The following is a 17167-nucleotide window of genomic DNA, read 5'->3' as shown; positions in this document are numbered from 1 at the left end:
AGTAGTAATACTAATGCACTGACAACCAGAGGAGTGCAGGGGCAGGGTACATATAGTCTGGGGAGGTGATCAGGGAGATGCAGCACACCTGCAGGTGGTGATCAGGGGTGAGTGGCTGCAGCTGCTGGGACCAGTGAGGGGTATGGCCATGGGAGGTGAGGAGAGGAGGACACAGAACAAGCAGACAGGGGAATGAGGGGACACAGGAGGAGAGGGGATCGGGGGCAAAACAGAGGAAAACAGGAATCCTGACAGTTGAAGGTTTTCTTCCTGTTTAAAGGGAGTTTTTCTTCCTGCAAAAGGAGTTTTTCTTTCCTACTGGTGAAGGTTTTCTTTCAGTCCAAAAGTAATTTTTCTTTCCTACTGTGGAAGGTTTTCTTCCTATTTAAAGGGAGTTTTTCTTTTCTACTGTTGAAGGTTTTCTTCCTGTTTAAAAGGTTTTTTTCTTTCCTACGATTGAAGGTTTTCTTCCTGTTTAAAGGGAGTTTTTATTTCCTACGGTTGAACGTTTTCGTCCTGTTTAAATGGAGTTTTTCCTTCCAGTTTTTGCTCATGTGGGAATTGTTCAATTGCTGGGCTCCTTTTTTAAGTTCCCTGCTGTAAATTGATGCTACACCAAACAAAAATTGGCTCCAGTGTCTGGGCTCAGGGGGTCATATCTGATCTCCAACATCTATTTCGGACATCGCTTGGTGAGACTTTGCACCGCCAGAGTACAACCTAGTATGTGATTGCATTTAATTCCAGTGATTAGACGTCTCATCAGGACTGTGCAGGTGTGAACAGCTGAAAACATCTTGGTTATTGTACTATTTAGAACAAGGGTTGGTGGTTAATGTGGCCGTTGTTTGTGTTGGAAAACAGCCAGGAATCACTTCAACTTAGTGCTTGAAGTCGGCGATGCCTTGGTTTTCATAAGTTTGTGCACCTATAAATGGGACTCAGCCTCAGTTACACTTCAAACAGGCAATAAAATCTATTTATGTGGCAGTTTGTCTCTAAAGATAAACAAAGATTTTCTAACATTGTAAAATTGCTCCCGTCCACTCGTCCTTTCTGGATTGTGTCACTTTCCACAAAGATGCTTTCCTTTTGTGCATGTCAGTGCGATATTACAGCTTTCCTGTTTTCAGATTCAGGATGAATCAGAGATCATAGAGGAACTGAGGGAGATAGGTTTCCATGGCAATACTATTTCTCTTTCCTTCTCCCGAGTTTGACGTCACTTCAGGATTCCTGGTAAACCTTTAGTTCAAAGGTGTGTGTGTGTGTGCACAATGGGGGCAGAAGAGGGATACAGCACTACAAAGATCCACATTCATGGTGAAGATGGTCATACGAGGTGTGACTCATCTATTGACTGGTCTGCTCGCTATGTGTCTTACATGCGTCTTATCCCACATGTATTTCAAATATATATATATTTTTTCTTTTGTAAACATATATATATATATATATATATATATATATATATATATGTGTGTGTGACAGCTGTTTTTATGACAGTAGTGGTGCAGGTCAGTCAGCACAGAGACGTTTTCTGCTTGTGTAAAACAAGCACTATCCTCCTTTAATACTCTGTGCATGTGACATTCTGCCACCTCGTGGTTTCCTGTGATCCTTGTACATGTGGCTCAATCAAGCACAGTACATCAGATACTCCAGACAACAAAAACTCTTAAAACTGCTGTAAAAACACAATAATCCCTCTGATATTTTACTGTTTTTACTGACATCATTTACTAAACTGTGACTGTTTTAATCGATCAATTTCAAAGGTTTTTTGGATCTTTGATAGAGATTTTTATTTATTTATTTATTTATTTTTTTTTTAAAAGGATAAAACATCCAAAGAAATTATTATTATACTTCACTATACTATGTTATTCTATTAAAAGTAAATTAAATCATGGAAAAAAACACGTGTATCATGTACTTATATGTTAGAATGTGCATGCTCACACATGTTTGTATGTATTTATGCACAGTATAAGTATGAATAAATGTGTCATGTTTTTAATGATTAATTATTATAATGCTTGTTGGACTCAGCTGTATTTGATTCACATCTTCATTTGTTTTTTTACTTTGTGCGACTCCAGTACAGTATCATTAATAATTATTAATGATTATTAAACATCTTGCTGGTACAACTTTAACAGTTAAAAATGTTATAAATTGTGTGTTATGTGTTCATAACACACAATTTCAGCTTAATAACAAGTTACTTAATAACAATTAAATCGTAAAAGTTTAATATTATTTTACAACTTCTGCTGAGGTATTTTTTAGTATATCAAAGTAAAGTGCAGACATACACATAGTATACAAAAACATAGTCATATTTACATATTATTTAAATTGTATTAATTATAAATACACTGTCAGTAGGCTATTTGCCTTATAGTTCATTTAGGATTTCATTTAAAATATAATTTCAGATACGGTAATTATTTAAAAATGTACTCAAATGGGGTCTGTTTTCATGGCTCTTGAGTTGTAATGAGCATTTTTATCATTCTGACTTCATTTTGTTTTCATTTCTGGTGATTCTGTTTAAACGTTATCACATCATCTGCTGTGAGTTTCTAACTGAGCAGATCAGCGACTTTGTTGAAGAGGCAGTTTAGTTGCATTAGGGGAAATAAAAGTATAAACTCTGGATTTTTAGGAATATCAGTACCATAAAAAGATAGATAAAATATATAATATTCCATTTTGTATATGCTGCATAACACCAGTCTTCTAAAAATAATCAGTAGGGATAAGGATGGAAAATAAAACTAAATTATATGGAGGAAACAGATCAAATCTGGCTCATTGTTGTTCAAACATGGTGAGATTCTTTTCCTACGAAGAAGTCCAAATTTAGGTCCCAGCGGGTCCACCGGAGTACCAGCTGCACGCTCCAAAGGTGTAAACAAAGGTGCATGTGTTAGTTTGAGTGGCAGGTGTGTGATAGAATATTGGCTGGCTGAGGGTGTCGTGGGCAGCGAGCCACAACAGAAATACATAACCTCCCTGCAGGGGGTCTCCTCAGAGGACGAGAGGTGACAAGAGACCGAAAGCAAATTTATCTGGTCTGTCTGCAGCACGAGCTGATTCAAGAAGATGTAAAGGCTCGAGAGATTTTAACCACAGACTGGATATAAAAGTGTTCGTAGCTTCCAGGTCTGAAAAATGGTTCCGATGCAGAAGTGTCTTCAGCTGCAATACCAGCGAGTGCCACTAGAGGTCGGCTCCAAAAAGCCTCCGGCTCCATAGACTCCCATTCAACTTCTCTCATCAAATCCAAAGTGAATAAAATGTGTCCATCAGTTATCTCGGTGTTGTTAGCTAAAGTCACTCCTTCTTATTAGTTTTCTGGAGGTCCATCTGAAAATAATCCCTCATTCATTAGAAAAGAAGATTCAAGAAGACCTGTTTTTGGGGGCGTGTCTGTTTGATTGACAGGCCTGTGGTGCAGTCAGGTTACAGCTATCGGTGGGCGGGACGTAGTATCGTCAGGTTTCCAATCAGATCGGTCAGATCCACCGCTGGCTCCTCCCCCAGCTCGTCCAAATATGGTCACTTCCTGCTCCAAACCGCTCTGAACTAGCAAAGATGGTGACGGACAGAATCTGAACTGGAGGCTTTATAACGTTCACAAACCAACGGGTGACGTTGCTGCTGGCTGCCACTTGATTTTAATGTTAACTTGGTTATGAAGGTGCTGTTTCATTGGCTGTCAACAAGCAAGCTTTTAAAATGATTATTTGCTTGTGTTGCTTCTCATATTTTCATTTCTTAGAGGACTTTTTCCAGGCAGCCATAGCCAGTTAACACTTCACAATAGAACAAGATTATTTAAAAATATAAAAGTACCTGGTTAATTTTCAGTATCCTGATTTAATTAGTTATTAGTTATGTGCCCTGCCCACCTGGATTCACAAGGTCAAAGTACAGAAAGACCTTTGCAAATAACCAGCATTTTAAAACTACCATTTTTAAAAATCAAGTGCAAATAAGTTTATTTTCATTTTCTTTATTGTGCTTCAACACAACAAAATTGAGCAATAGAAGAAAACCTGTGACAACAAAAAGATAATTCTAACAGCACCCTCCACCTCAGTTGTAGAGATATGGAGAAATGTTGAGGTGCACAAAACATCTTATATGCAACTTTTTCATAGATTAAAAAAGAAACAGAATTATCCTTTAAACATTTGTGCAGAGGATGACATATAGCAGGAATTTGAGAGGGTGATCTGCAATAAAAAGGTCTGCCTATAAACTTAATGTTAGCCTTACTCTTCTACTGTCACATGCAAAAATAACGTCATGAAACAGCCATCGTAAGAGGACAAACAACAACACTGTACATGTCTTCTTGTAGACTTCACATTTTGATCTAATCACCAAAGTACAAATTTATCAGAGAAATGACATTTTCAAACAATTTTGACAGGAATTACACAAACATGACGAATCTTGTGATGAATGAAACAAGCAATTGTAAAATTGTATTCTTTTAGCTGACGACTGGTCTCAGAATACGAGAGAAGCGTCAAATTGATTTGCGGTATCTAAATAAAAGAAGTGTTTTTACAAAGAGAGGTGAACCGAAAGTGCCTGAATACATCAAAGTTAGTAGTAGCTACAAACTGGTGCTCTAAACCAGTACATACATCAGCTCAGTGAGTAAACTCAGGACACAAATCAATGAATACTGCATCAAATTAGAGCATACAATAGTGCATAAACAAGTACATAAACAAATCTGTGCATAAACAGTTCTTCCGCTGAGACAAAATAAAAAAATATAAAGAAATCCTCAAACATGCCCGATTGAACATGTCACACTTGGTACATAAAGATCAGATAAAATTGTGCGATATATCTCCATATCTTAGTACACTCGTTAAATCCTGGTCTTGTGCTCATGTGCACCGTGCATGACGCTACACAACAGAAACAAACATTGCATACCGTGCTGCTTAAACATCACATGTTCTTCAGCATTCATGACAACAACACACATTTTTATAACATCAATTCAAAATATTATTTTGGTGATATTGGCTTCATCTGTAAACATCGGAGCAACTAATCAATAACTGTTGGCAACCATGTTAATGCTTACCTTTTGATATTTTTGTACAGAGATGACAATTTAAGCACATTTCTTTTTAAAAAAAAACCGTCAGGAAGCCGCTCATGGACACAGATGAATCACAGGCATGCAAAGCTCTCTGTTGGGGACACCTGAAAGGGAACTGTGCCATCTACTGGATTTAGTGGGAATTTTCCATTTGGCTGCATTAATGAACATGAACAATGAGGAAGCTTTAAGAAAAGTTTGAACTGTAACTTATTTCTCTTTCCTATGTCCCTTTGTCATCCTGTTCAAGCTGCCCTTGTTACACACTTTCTCTTCAAGAAAAGGAGTGACTACATTTTTAAGGTTTCCTTTCTGCACAATCCGTCATACTTGCTCACTCAATTTTTTTGGACCACAAACGTACAGTATCATCATTTTAGTGCAGATCAAAGACCTTTTACTTAAAGCAGTTGTGGTACTCATGCATGGCCGCTGTCATCGTGCACAGCTTCAGGTGAAACATGTTCCTCAATCAGCCTTTCATCACTGGTGCATTAGCAACCATCACTTATTAAACAATCCATTAGGAAAATTGCTGGTTGACATTTCAGGGAAAATTGCTTACATAATAATCTTACATTTGCTTTTTTTTACATTTACATTTACATTTAACTCTGTTTCATGTATTTGACCGTTTCTAAAGATCTATCTTGTCTGAACTCTCCTCTCTCTTCTCCCGTTCATCCATTGTTGCCATACAAGGTACATTTTGCAGCCAGAAACTGCATTCTTTCCCCGAGATTAACATAGTTCCTTTCAGCTGCTAAAACAAATCATATCCACTTGAGTTATAAATAACCCAGCAGGAGGAAACGGGTGTGGAGGTTCTAGGGTCCATTTGTGGCAAAACTATGTTGACTGTGTCGACTGAACATGTGGTGAGATATCTGTCGATGTCAATTCAACTTTGAACTGTACAATGTACCCATGTTATCTCGTAGCACCCCTTGTTGTTGTACATGTCGTCCTGACGTGTTGTTCGATTGTGTTGTTGTGGATGGAGTTCTGACGCCTGTACTATTAAGCTGGATTTGCAGTAATCGAGTTAACATCGGGTTTAACTCCATTAAGCTGTTTGACTGGGATACATCGCCATGGTAACTTATACTGCAGACTTTCGAGATAATACATCAAAACATACCAAAGCACCACCTGCTGACCAATCAATTCCCTTGGAATAAAGGCATCACCAATCGTACAACCCAATTTCCCAAAAAGTTGGGACGCTGTGTAAAATATAAATAAAAACAGAACGGGATGATTTGAAAATCATATAAACCCATATTTAATTGAAAATAGACTAAACATAACATCAAATGTTGAAACCAAGAAATGTTATTGTTTTATCAAAAATATATTAATTTGATGCCAGCAATATTTCAGAAAAGGGGCAGGGGCGGGAAAAGATTGGAAAAGTTGTGTAATGCTAAAACAAACAAACAAAAAAAAAACCTGGTGGAACATCTCACTGGCATTGGTTCAGTAACATGATTGAGTATAAAAAGAGCATCCCAGAGAGGCAGAGTGTCTCAGCAGTGAAGATGTGGAGAGGTTCACCACTCAATCATCAACAATCTAAGAATAATGTTCATCAACATAAAACTACAAAGAATTGGTGGATTTCATCGTCTACGGTTCATAATATCATTAAAAGATTCAGAGAATCTGGAGAAATCTCTGAACACAAGGGACAAGGCTGGAAACCAATATTGGATGGTGGTGATCTTCGGGCCCTCAGGCAGCACTGCATTAAAATCACACTATTCTGGAGTAGAAATCACTGCATGGGCTCAGGAACACTTGTGAAAACCATCGTCTGTGAACACAGTTCATCGCTGCGTCCACAAATGATGTTAAAACTCTCCAAAGAAGAAACCAGATACATCGTCTTAGTTTCTCACACCCAAACTGGAAAACACAAACCTATTCTATTTGTTGTTGTTTATTGTCCACCTGATATCTGCAGGTAGTGTGTAACACAGCTATGGAGCAGAACTGACAGAAGCCGATTCCCCAATTTTGTCATGTTTAGTTAATAATCATTTTTATGTGGTGTTCAGGAACAGCTGCGACTTCCTCAAACGCCTTCGTTTGAAAATTCTTTAGATTGGTGGTCCCTCAGTTTTCGGACCACTTTCAGTGCACCAAGCGAGTACTAATAGTTGTCTGCATGTTTCCATACTTGACATAATCACCCCATTTGGAACACAGCACCTGATTTTTAATGTTGAAATTTGTCCCTACCCATCCCAAGGTGTTGGATGGGGTTGAGGTTCAGACTCTCTGCAGCCAGTCAAAGTCTTTGACGCTAAACTGAGAAAATGATTTATTCATGGATTGGTTTTCTGCACAGGAGCACCTTCATTTTGGAACAGGAAGGTAACCTGCCCATAATGTGATTCAAACAGATTCAAACCAGTGCTGCAGACTTCATCCACAAGAGGGTGCACACCCACCCGATGAGAGCAGAAGCTCTCTGAAACCGCCTGTCTTTCTCTGTCTTGCTCCCCACTAAAAGCATTCGGGGTTGCAGCAAACAAAGAGGCTTTAGAGGTGAATAACCCCAGCTGGGAGAACATGCTGGCTGGACTCCCTTTGTGTTGTTGGGGTCACAGTGTTGTTCCAGCGAGCTGAGCATCAGCACTAACAGAAGCTGGCATGTTCCAGGCTCTTACTGGCAAATCCTACTGAGTCATCAGCGGGCTCTTTGTCCACAGGTTTAGGTGAGCTCTGTGACCTCCTGTCAGCTCTGTGTCATACTGTAGCTCCGCCCGCATCGCAATTCATACACACCAGACTGGGAAACAAACAGACACTCAAAATACAGCTTGTTCTATCAACACTTCTTTCTTTAACGTTGTTTACTCCGTGTGCTCTGTAAAACCTTTGGATCAGTGATGTGTGTGTAAGGTGCTCTAAAATTCAAGTTGAGCTAAGCTGAGCCAACTTCTGAACATCCACCTGCTTTTTCAGTGCACTAGGATTCAACAAATATGCACTTTACACCTACAAACACACACACGCATATATATATAAATATGCATTTGTGAATTCAGCAACATGGGATTGGATTGGATTATCTGAAATGTTTTTATACTATGAATTTTAGATGATGAAATCCACTAATTCTTTGTAGTTTTACATTGAGGAACATTATTCTTAGATTTTTGAACTATTTTCCCACAGTCTTTCACAGAGTGGTGAACCTCTCTCCATCTTCACTGCTGAGAGACTCTGCCTCTCTGAAATCATCGTTTTACATTCAATCATGTTACTGATCTGTTGCCATGGTAACCTGATTAGTTGTGAGTTGTTCCACCAGCTGTTTCTTTCAGCTTTACACAACTTTTCCAATCTTTTGTTGACCCTGTCACAACTTTTTTGAAACATGTTTCTGCCATCAAATTCCAAATGAGCATAATATTTCTCACAATTCAATTTCTCAGTTTCAACATTTGATATTGTTGTATTTGGTCTATTTTCTATTAATTACATGATTTGCACAGCATTGCATTCAGTTCGTGGGTCGTGACCAAAAGAACGAGGTCACGGCTACAAGCAGCCGAAATGAGTTTCCTCCGTAGGGTGGCCGGACTCAGCCTTAGAGATCGGGGGAGGAGCTCAGACATTAGGAGGGAACTCGGAGTAAAGCCAATACTCCTTCACGTCGAAAGGAGTCAGCTGAGGTGGTTCAGCATCTGATCAGGATCCTCCTACGCTCCTCCCCACTGGAGGTTTACCGGACACACCCAACTGGCAGGAGACCCCGGGGAACACCCAGAACAAGCTGGAGGGATTATATCTCCCGGCTGGTCTGGGAACACCTCGGGATCCCCCAGGATGAGCTGGAAGATGTTGCAGGGAGAGAAGTCTGGGTCAACCTGCTCGACCTGCTGCCACCGAGAACCGATCCTGGATAAGTGGAAGATGATGGATGGATGCATTCAGTTTTTATTTACATTTTTATAGTGTCCCAACTTTTTGGGAACACATTTCTTTACAGAATTTACAGTCCTGTTAATTCCAGTCAACAACCAAAAAATAATTAATTGTTGTGCAATATATTGAAATTGTATTTCATTCAAAGCAATTAAAATATACCAGACAGGTTAAAAAAAAATTAATGCCTGAGAAGGATGGGTTCAGTGCTAACTGTTGAAGTACCAGAGTGTACCTATGATATACGTTGTTGCTGTTCCTGACTGTTTCTACAGTGGCAAGTTTATATTGCTAACTTTATCAAATTAAAGCGAGGGAAATAATTAGTTTTGACTATAATTTGTAATCATTCTGTTTTCAATGGTTGTTCTGAATTAATCAGCTCAAGTTTGATGGTTTGATTTCAGTCAATACAGATTTCATCAAATATTTCACAATAAAAGCATTGTTAAAAAAAAGTGCTGGAGGGGTTTTTAAATTTGAAATGAACACAGGAAGAGTTGAGTTTGTTTTAATGGGCAATGCGGTGACTTTAACATCACAAACGGAAGCATTCAAATGAGGCTTCAAGTTGACATCGTGAATCAATCAATAACACCTTAAATGTCACCATGACAACTTTGAACACTTTTTTTTTTTTTTTTTATTAACTCTCTTGAATGACATGCTTTAGACCATGCGCCGAAAAAATGTGAACATGTTATTTCCTCACTTGTGGTGCAGCATCAATACGGTGCATTTTGGCAGCACTACACCCATATTAGCCCATATGAACCCTGGAATAGTATTTGTTGCAGTAATCAATCCTTCTGTTTACACTGGCCATTACAACATCATTTCCTAGAACACGTTCAAAGTATTAGGTATAAGGGCGGCACGGTGGTGCAGTGGTTAGCACTGTCGCCTCACAGCAAAAAGGTTCCGGGTTCGAATCCGGTTCTGTGCCTTTCTGTGTGGAGTTTGCATGTTCTCCCTGTGCTTGCGTGGGTTCTCTCCGGGTTCTCCGGCTTCCTCCCATCATCCAAAAACATGCACCTCAGGTCAGTTTACCTGGCGCTGCGCTAGTGGCAGCCTGCTGCAGCATCTCCCCCCTGAGAGCCCCCTGCTGTAGTGAAGAAATTTCCCTCGGGGATTAATAAAGCGTATAAAATAAAAAAAAAAATTATGTCCCTTGTAGTAAAAATGTATTTTCTGAAGTCAGCTGAGAAAAAAAATTTTGGGCTGCGACTTTGTGTACGATGAGAATCAGCTAAACAGATGGAAGTGTTGTAAATTGAAAGTTGATTAGTTGGTGGAGGAATATAACGGTAAGTGATGTATTCTAATTAGCATTACAATGTGAAAGTAGAAATGCAAAAGAGAACAGGGAGGGATGAACATATTTGGTACAATCCTTTTTTATTAAATGTGCAAAGGGAAGTTTTATGAAACATAGAGAGACTGTCTAAAGGTCGGTGACACGGCGGAAAGACCCCACATTGGGGTTCATGGCTGCCCACTCGCTGAAGCCACGGTACCCTCCTCTCTCCAGCAGGTACTGATGTCCGCGGCAGTTGGGAAGCTCGTAGAAGACCCAGGCACCGTCATGGACGTGGGCAGAGTGAACCTCCCGGTGGTGCCAGCGGTCAGGCAAGTTGTTTACATCTTCAGTGCACTCCAACATCTGACCGCTGAAGTCAGGACGCTCGTAAATACGAATCCTGAACGCACCAGAGGGCTGCAAGACAAACACCGGTTCAGTTTATCTTTGCAGTAGGGCTGACCCTGCAGCTAACATGACAAGAATATGCAATACGTCTGAAAACACACACACTCTGTATGTACTAAATATGTGTGTATTTGTTGATTCAGCAACAAACTGTGTTCACAGACAATGCTTTTTGGAAGTGTTCCTGGGCCCATGCAATGATTTCCACTACAGATTCGTGGCTGTTTTTAAGGGGCTTTAAAGGGTTTGAGGGCCCAAAGATTACGGTCATCCAATATTGGTTTTCAGCCTTGTCCCTTGCATGCATGACATTTTTTCTGTAGTTATTGAAATTTGCTTTACAATGAAGCCAAGCTTCAGTTTAGTTTAGTTTTTGTTTGTTTATCATGCAGTCTCGTTCTAGAAGTTACATAATTGCTTTTCCCAGGTATGTTTACAAAGGAATCACATCCCTATGAGTTGCAATGCAGTGATAGGTAGCACAGGATATCATGGTGTGTTCATGTCACATGTTGGATGGACAGGAACGCTTGGTTTTTAGGTATTTTTGTATTCCTGAGCACCATCTTGGATATATCAAGAATTTCCCACTTTCATTGCTGAATTTATGATTTTGGAAGTTAAAATTAACACATTTACAAGTAGGAAATGCATCTATATAATAACTCTGATACAACACAAATATGACGTAACCCTTCACCCCCAAGACATGGGCAAAAAAAGCACTTTGAATTCTGTTAAATGTAAATTAAGTCTCATCCTTCAAGTAATTGGGGACTTATTCAGTATTTAAACAGGACCGCAATATATTCTAAGTAACTATCAATAACCAGAAAATGATTGATACAAATGGACATTGTTTGGGGATCAAAACATGGTACCTGTTTCGTTAAATAATAAATCAAACCAGTTTTCTCTTTATGTTATGTTAGCACTATGCTTCCCTAAAAATTATTTTCAATTGCAAATTAATTAATGAATTTTCTGCATACAGGGTTGAAATATTGGTAAGAAACACACTCCTGAAAGATATTTAAGTGTTTGCCAGGTGCATGTGAGTAAGTGCAGGTTGACTGACAACTTGAACGAAGGACAAACTCACATTTCGTATGATCCGGCATGACCTGATGCTGTCGTTGTAGCCCATCCAGCGCTGATAATCCGGGTACTCTCCCCTTATCAGAATGTACTGGTAGCCCAGGTAGTTGGGCCTCTCGTACAGGACCCAAGCGCCACTCTCCACGCGGATAGAGTTGCAATGGCTGAAGTGGGTGTTGAGCTCGGGACAGTCACTGTTGCATTCATAGTAGCGACCTTGGAAGTTTCTGTCTTCATAAAACACGATCTGTAAGAGAACAGTGGTCCTTAAAAACATATGATATACGATGCACTATATGGTATTGGACAACATATAACAGCAAAATGACGACATGCAAACATTGTCTTTCCAAACAAAACAGCCAACTATGCAAAAAAAAAACAAAAAAACCCAGAACAAAACCCTCGTCTAAATGCAAATCTGATTTCATACAATCCGTGAGACAAATCAAGAAAACAAGAATTTCGAGCACAACAGATTAAAACCCCAACTCCAGCAGTATTAGGAGAACTTTTCAAGATAAAGGGTACTTGTTCTTATACTTTATTGGTTTTAATGGAAATTTGACTTTATTCAACTCAAATAATACCTGTCTGCCTACCTTTCCAACACGGTCCATGTTTGGGCCTCACACCGACCTTTGATCACCGTTTATTTCTCCCACCTTTCCCATACACAATACTGCCTACAGGACAGGTCCAGATTTATATATACTGTGTATGTGGGCACATTGAAATGCCTTGCGAAGGACATTATTGTCATTTTAATTGCCTCAGCATTTATATGTGCACAATGGCTGATGCTGCAATTGTTTCAGAAATGCTCGGCTTTATACAGTGTTTACTCACTATTGAAGCGGCTGACCTTTTGATCTGTCAATGCCCGATTCCAGAAACAATTTATTGATCCAATTAAACAGTCTCTTGTGCAGCTGGTACTGAGGCAGATGCAGTGAAGTTGGCTTTTGGCCACATAGCAGTGGGGTACACGCTTTAACTGGGTGTGGGTTGGAGAGAGCAGGTGATGCTCCACCCTCTGTCTGCATCCACACCTCAGTACACACCTGTCTGAAAGAGCTGGTGGATGGAAGACGTGTCATTCTGTATTTATATCAGCTGCTGTTTGGATGAGTATAGTTCAGCACCCCAATTGGAAGATTAGCCTCATCAGTGTTGTACAATTATGGCAAATAATTTGGAAGTTTTCTCTATGAATTAATTAGATAATGAAAAGATTACATGTTTTGATAATCAAAAGTAGGTTTTTTTTGCCTTACAGTTTCCAAAACTTAATGTCTTTGAGATTTTTAAGCAATTTAAGAGAATGATTTTCAGCAAGATGTTTTTATCACTATTTTCTAATTTTTAGGCCACTGTGTATGTGGGCACATTGAAATGCCTTGCGAGGGGCATTATTGTCACTTTAATTGCCTCAGGCCAAATATTGAATCACTTAATGTAGAAAAGATTTTTGACAATAAAAAAAAAAGCCCTGTGCATAAGAAATTGATATGTTTCAGCTTTGCTTTGGCAGAAATTTTTAAGATTTCTTATACTTCTATTTGTGATATAATTTACAAACAAAACCAGTGTGGGGTGTGCATTAAATAACACATCTGATGCTTTTAATCTAATAAAATGAATAATTTTAGATCAGAAATGCCATTTAACGTTTGTGTACAAACATATTTCAGAGTTGTTTTGATCACATTTTCTTACATTCAGAGAACCTTTAATGACCAGGTGACCCTGCTGCACTGTACAATTAGTACAATATTTATATCAATGATGGTAGATGACACAACTATATCCACCAAAAAAGATCCTACAGGTGACCAAACACCTTGACAGAATACAAACATCATAATCTGGATTTATTTCAGTTATAGTTGACTGCATTATTTTATACCTTAGTTGCTTAAAGACTAGCAAGTGCACATATATTTTCAATTCATCTGCAACCCCATTTCCCAAAAAGTTGGGATGCTGTGTAAAATATAAATAAAAACAGAAAGGGATGATTTAAAATTCATATAAACCCATATTTAATTGAAAATAGACCAAAGATAACGTCAAATGTTGAAACCAAGAAATGTTATTGTTTTATGAAAAATATATGAATTTGATGCCAGCAATACATTTCAGAAAAGGGGCAGGGTCAGGAAAAGATTGGAAAAGTTGTGTAATGCTAAAAAACAACAACCTGGTGGAACATCTCACTGGCATCGGTTCAGTAACATGATTGAGTATAAAAAGAGCATCCCAGAGAGGCAGAGTGTCTCAGCAGTGAAGATGGGGAGAGGTTCACCACTCAATCATCAACAATCTAAGAATAATGTTCCTCAACATAAAACTACAAAGAATTAGTGGATTTCATCGTCTACGGTTCATAATATCATTAAAAGATTCAGAGAATCTGGAGAAATCTCTGAACACAAGGGACAAGGCTGGAAACCAATATTGGATGGTGGTGATCTTCGGGCCCTCAGGCGGCACTGCATTAAAAACACACTATTCTGGAGTGGAAATCACTGCATGGGCTCAGGAACACTTGTGAAAACCATCGTCTGTGAACACAGTTCATCGCTGCGTCCACAAATGCAGGTTAAAAATCTCCAAAGAAGAAACCAGATACATCATCTTACTCTTAGTTTCTCACACCCAAACTGGAAAACACTTTCAGCAGAACAACGTCCAACCACATTCTGCACGTATTCCAACAGCATGGCTCTGTAGTAGAAGAGTCTGCTGATAAACTGGCCTCTTGCAGTCCAGACCTGTCAATCATTGAAAACATCTGGAGCATCAAGATGTGAAAAATATTACAAATATATATCAGGCAAGAATTAGACAACATTTCTCTTTCAAAACTCCAGCACCTGGTCTCCTCAGTTCCCAGATGCTTACAGAGTGTTGTGAAAAGAAGAGGTGATTCAACACAGTGGTAAACATTACCCTGACCCAACTTTTTGGAAATGTGTTGCTGGCATCAAATTCAAAATGAGCTTATATTTTTCATAAAACAACATCATAAAAATTTGATTTACTGTCTTTGGTCTATTTTCAAATAAATATGGGTTTACTTGCACATCACATTCTGTTTTTGTTAACATTTTACAGAACTTTTTTGGAAACAGGGTTGTAACTTGTTCATTGTCAAAATAAATAATTAATTGTATCATTTTATCAGTGATTTCTTTTTATCTTCACCATCTTTCATAAAAAGGGAATGTTTGAATCAAACTTGACACAGGCACAAACAAACAGTCAAATAAATTTATTGCAATGCATGACATTTCAAGAAATTCTGGCGGAATTTCACAGCTGCATGATTCTTTTGATGGAGCCCACAGTTGCTTTCAGAGCTCCCCACTCTGAGTGGTGCCGGTACTCTCCTTTCTCCAATAGGTACTGGCGACCGCTAAAGTTGGGATGTTCAAAGAACACCCAGGACCCCTCCAGCACCTTACAGGACTGGACTTCCTGTCGGAGCAATTTCTCCTGGACTGACTTCATGTTTTCTGTCAGATCCAAAGATTGGCCACCAAAGTTCGACCAGTCAAACAGCCTCAGCTTGTATGGCCCTTTGGTCTGAAAGCAAAACAGTCAAAGAAATGTGATCAATTTGATGTATGATGTGTTTTTTAGGGCCCGAGCACCGATGGTGCGAAAGCCCTATTGTTATTTATTGTTTCTTTTTGTTGGAGACTTACATTTTTGATGATCCTGCAGGATCTGACACAGTCATTGAAGCCCATCCAGTTTCTGTAGTCATTATAATCCCCTGGACCAATGACATACTGGTAGCCTGTGTAGTTGTTGCGCTCGTACAGAACCCACCAGCCACCTTTGACCTTGACCGAGTGGCATCGGTGGATGAAGCCATGGAGATCCGTTGAGTCCCCTTTGCAGTCGTAGGACTTTCCTTGGAAGTCCCGGCCCTCGTAAAGCACAATCTGAAAAGAGCACATATAGACAGAATTATACGTCTGCATCTGTGGTTGTAGTTAAATTGTCACTGAGAAAACTATATGTTTCTTGCACCAATTTTAGAGCGTAAGTAGCTACTGCATGAATCTTGTAAATTCTCACCTTCTCCATCTGTGGAGCTTAAAATACTACACCCACTAACCAGCACAGAACTCTTTATACGTAGCAGGGACAATACTAGCAAGTGCATAGTTAGCAGTGCATGCAATATTTATTACAATCCAAATGTTCATCTAGAGACTGCCAATTGTTCTTACTCAATGAAATGCCTTTCCACACACAATGGTTGTTCAGCAGAGCCAAGAATTTCAACTTTGGTCCAAATTGATCTAAACTGCTGCAATACAAGTATTGTGTTTATGTAAGCCCTTTATATATGCTAAAAACATCAATGATGCAATTCCAATAAAGTTTATTAATTTTCTTATGTTATTTTCTGTATGAAATTATACCAGTAAGTAGTGTATGTGTACCCTCGAGAATAATACGTCTACATTAACTGAACAAAATACCTTTTACGGGAAAATACAAAATGATATTCAACTGCAGTGATGAAAACACTGATAATATAAAGTTATTTAAAGAGGAAAAGAAAGTTGGCATTGAGTAATTAGTTATAGTTCTGACATTTACTTCCGGTTATATATTCTGTATTACTACAGGTTCATTAGTTTGTGTCACAATTTGACGTCATTTTCTTTTATCTTGAACTATTTTAGTCTTCACTCTGTGTCTGTATGTGTTGACGATAGTTCTGTGATGACAGGATAATTAATAAGGAATTTTAAAGTAAAAAAATTAACATCAGAAACTGTGTACTTATGATATTCCCTTTATCTACTTTACAAAATTGAAATATGGTAGGTTATCTTAAGTCGCTGCTTATGTTTTAATTAAACAGTGATTTACATAAACACGATACATGCTATGTAATTGGTGTACTATGTTAATCATTTCAGCAGTTGTTGAAAACACAATTATCGGAAGATTCATCATGAAATATTTGCACCTGTGTAAAAACACCACACCAGTTTGTTTGGACAAAATTATATCGAAATATCACTGATATTATTGTGATGTTAAACACTTATCTTTACCAACTATATATGTCACATTTAAAAGACAACCAATAAAAATAGCCTGCTTTACCTGAATACTACAGTTTTCACCATAATTAAATATGATTCACCATAAAATCAAAGGGCATTGGCAGAAGGCTGTTTAATAGACTATTTATTACAAATTAAATTGAACATTACTATCAATTGAACCATTGTTAAAGGTTGTGTGAG

General features: G+C 38.5%; 2 protein-coding genes across 3 annotated transcripts; both read right to left on the bottom strand.

Annotated features, from left to right (window-relative positions):
- Positions 1 to 10523: 10523 nt before the first annotated feature.
- On the bottom strand, positions 10524 to 12559 carry LOC138215292 (gamma-crystallin M2-like). 2 transcript variants are annotated; one of them, XM_069177371.1, is made up of 3 exons: positions 12551 to 12559; positions 11890 to 12132; positions 10524 to 10796 (listed from the first exon to the last, which is right to left on the bottom strand). In XM_069177371.1, the coding sequence occupies exons 1-3, from the start codon at positions 12557 to 12559 to the stop codon at positions 10524 to 10526; spliced, it is 525 nt and encodes a 174-aa protein (XP_069033472.1). The 2 variants fall into 2 exon arrangements, with proteins under 2 accessions (XP_069033472.1, XP_069033471.1); XM_069177370.1 differs by lacking the exon at positions 12551 to 12559 and adding an exon at positions 12488 to 12505.
- A 2644-nt stretch (positions 12560 to 15203) lies between these two features.
- LOC138215326 (gamma-crystallin S-1-like) lies at positions 15204 to 15986 on the bottom strand. The gene is made up of 3 exons (XM_069177412.1): positions 15978 to 15986; positions 15599 to 15841; positions 15204 to 15476 (listed from the first exon to the last, which is right to left on the bottom strand). The coding sequence occupies exons 1-3, from the start codon at positions 15984 to 15986 to the stop codon at positions 15204 to 15206; spliced, it is 525 nt and encodes a 174-aa protein (XP_069033513.1).
- Positions 15987 to 17167: the final 1181 nt, after the last annotated feature.

The sequence above is a fragment of the Embiotoca jacksoni genome, unplaced genomic scaffold, assembly GCF_022577435.1.
Source record: "Embiotoca jacksoni isolate LCO1_2020_lvr unplaced genomic scaffold, fEmbJac1.0.p SCAF_72, whole genome shotgun sequence".
Classification (NCBI taxonomy): domain Eukaryota; kingdom Metazoa; phylum Chordata; class Actinopteri; family Embiotocidae; genus Embiotoca; species Embiotoca jacksoni.
The sequence above is the reverse complement of the archived record's forward strand: the minus strand, read 5'-3'. Positions and strand labels throughout refer to the sequence as shown.

Bases quoted from the DNA above. Each gene is read 5' to 3' on its own strand.
- LOC138215292 (XM_069177370.1), bottom strand. The intron at 10,797-11,889 runs GTGAGTTTGTCC...TTTGTCTTGCAG, and splicing joins CATGCCGGATCATACGAAAT to CCCTCTGGTGCGTTCAGGAT.
- LOC138215326 (XM_069177412.1), bottom strand. The intron at 15,477-15,598 runs GTAAGTCTCCAA...TTTTGCTTTCAG, and splicing joins CCTGCAGGATCATCAAAAAT to ACCAAAGGGCCATACAAGCT.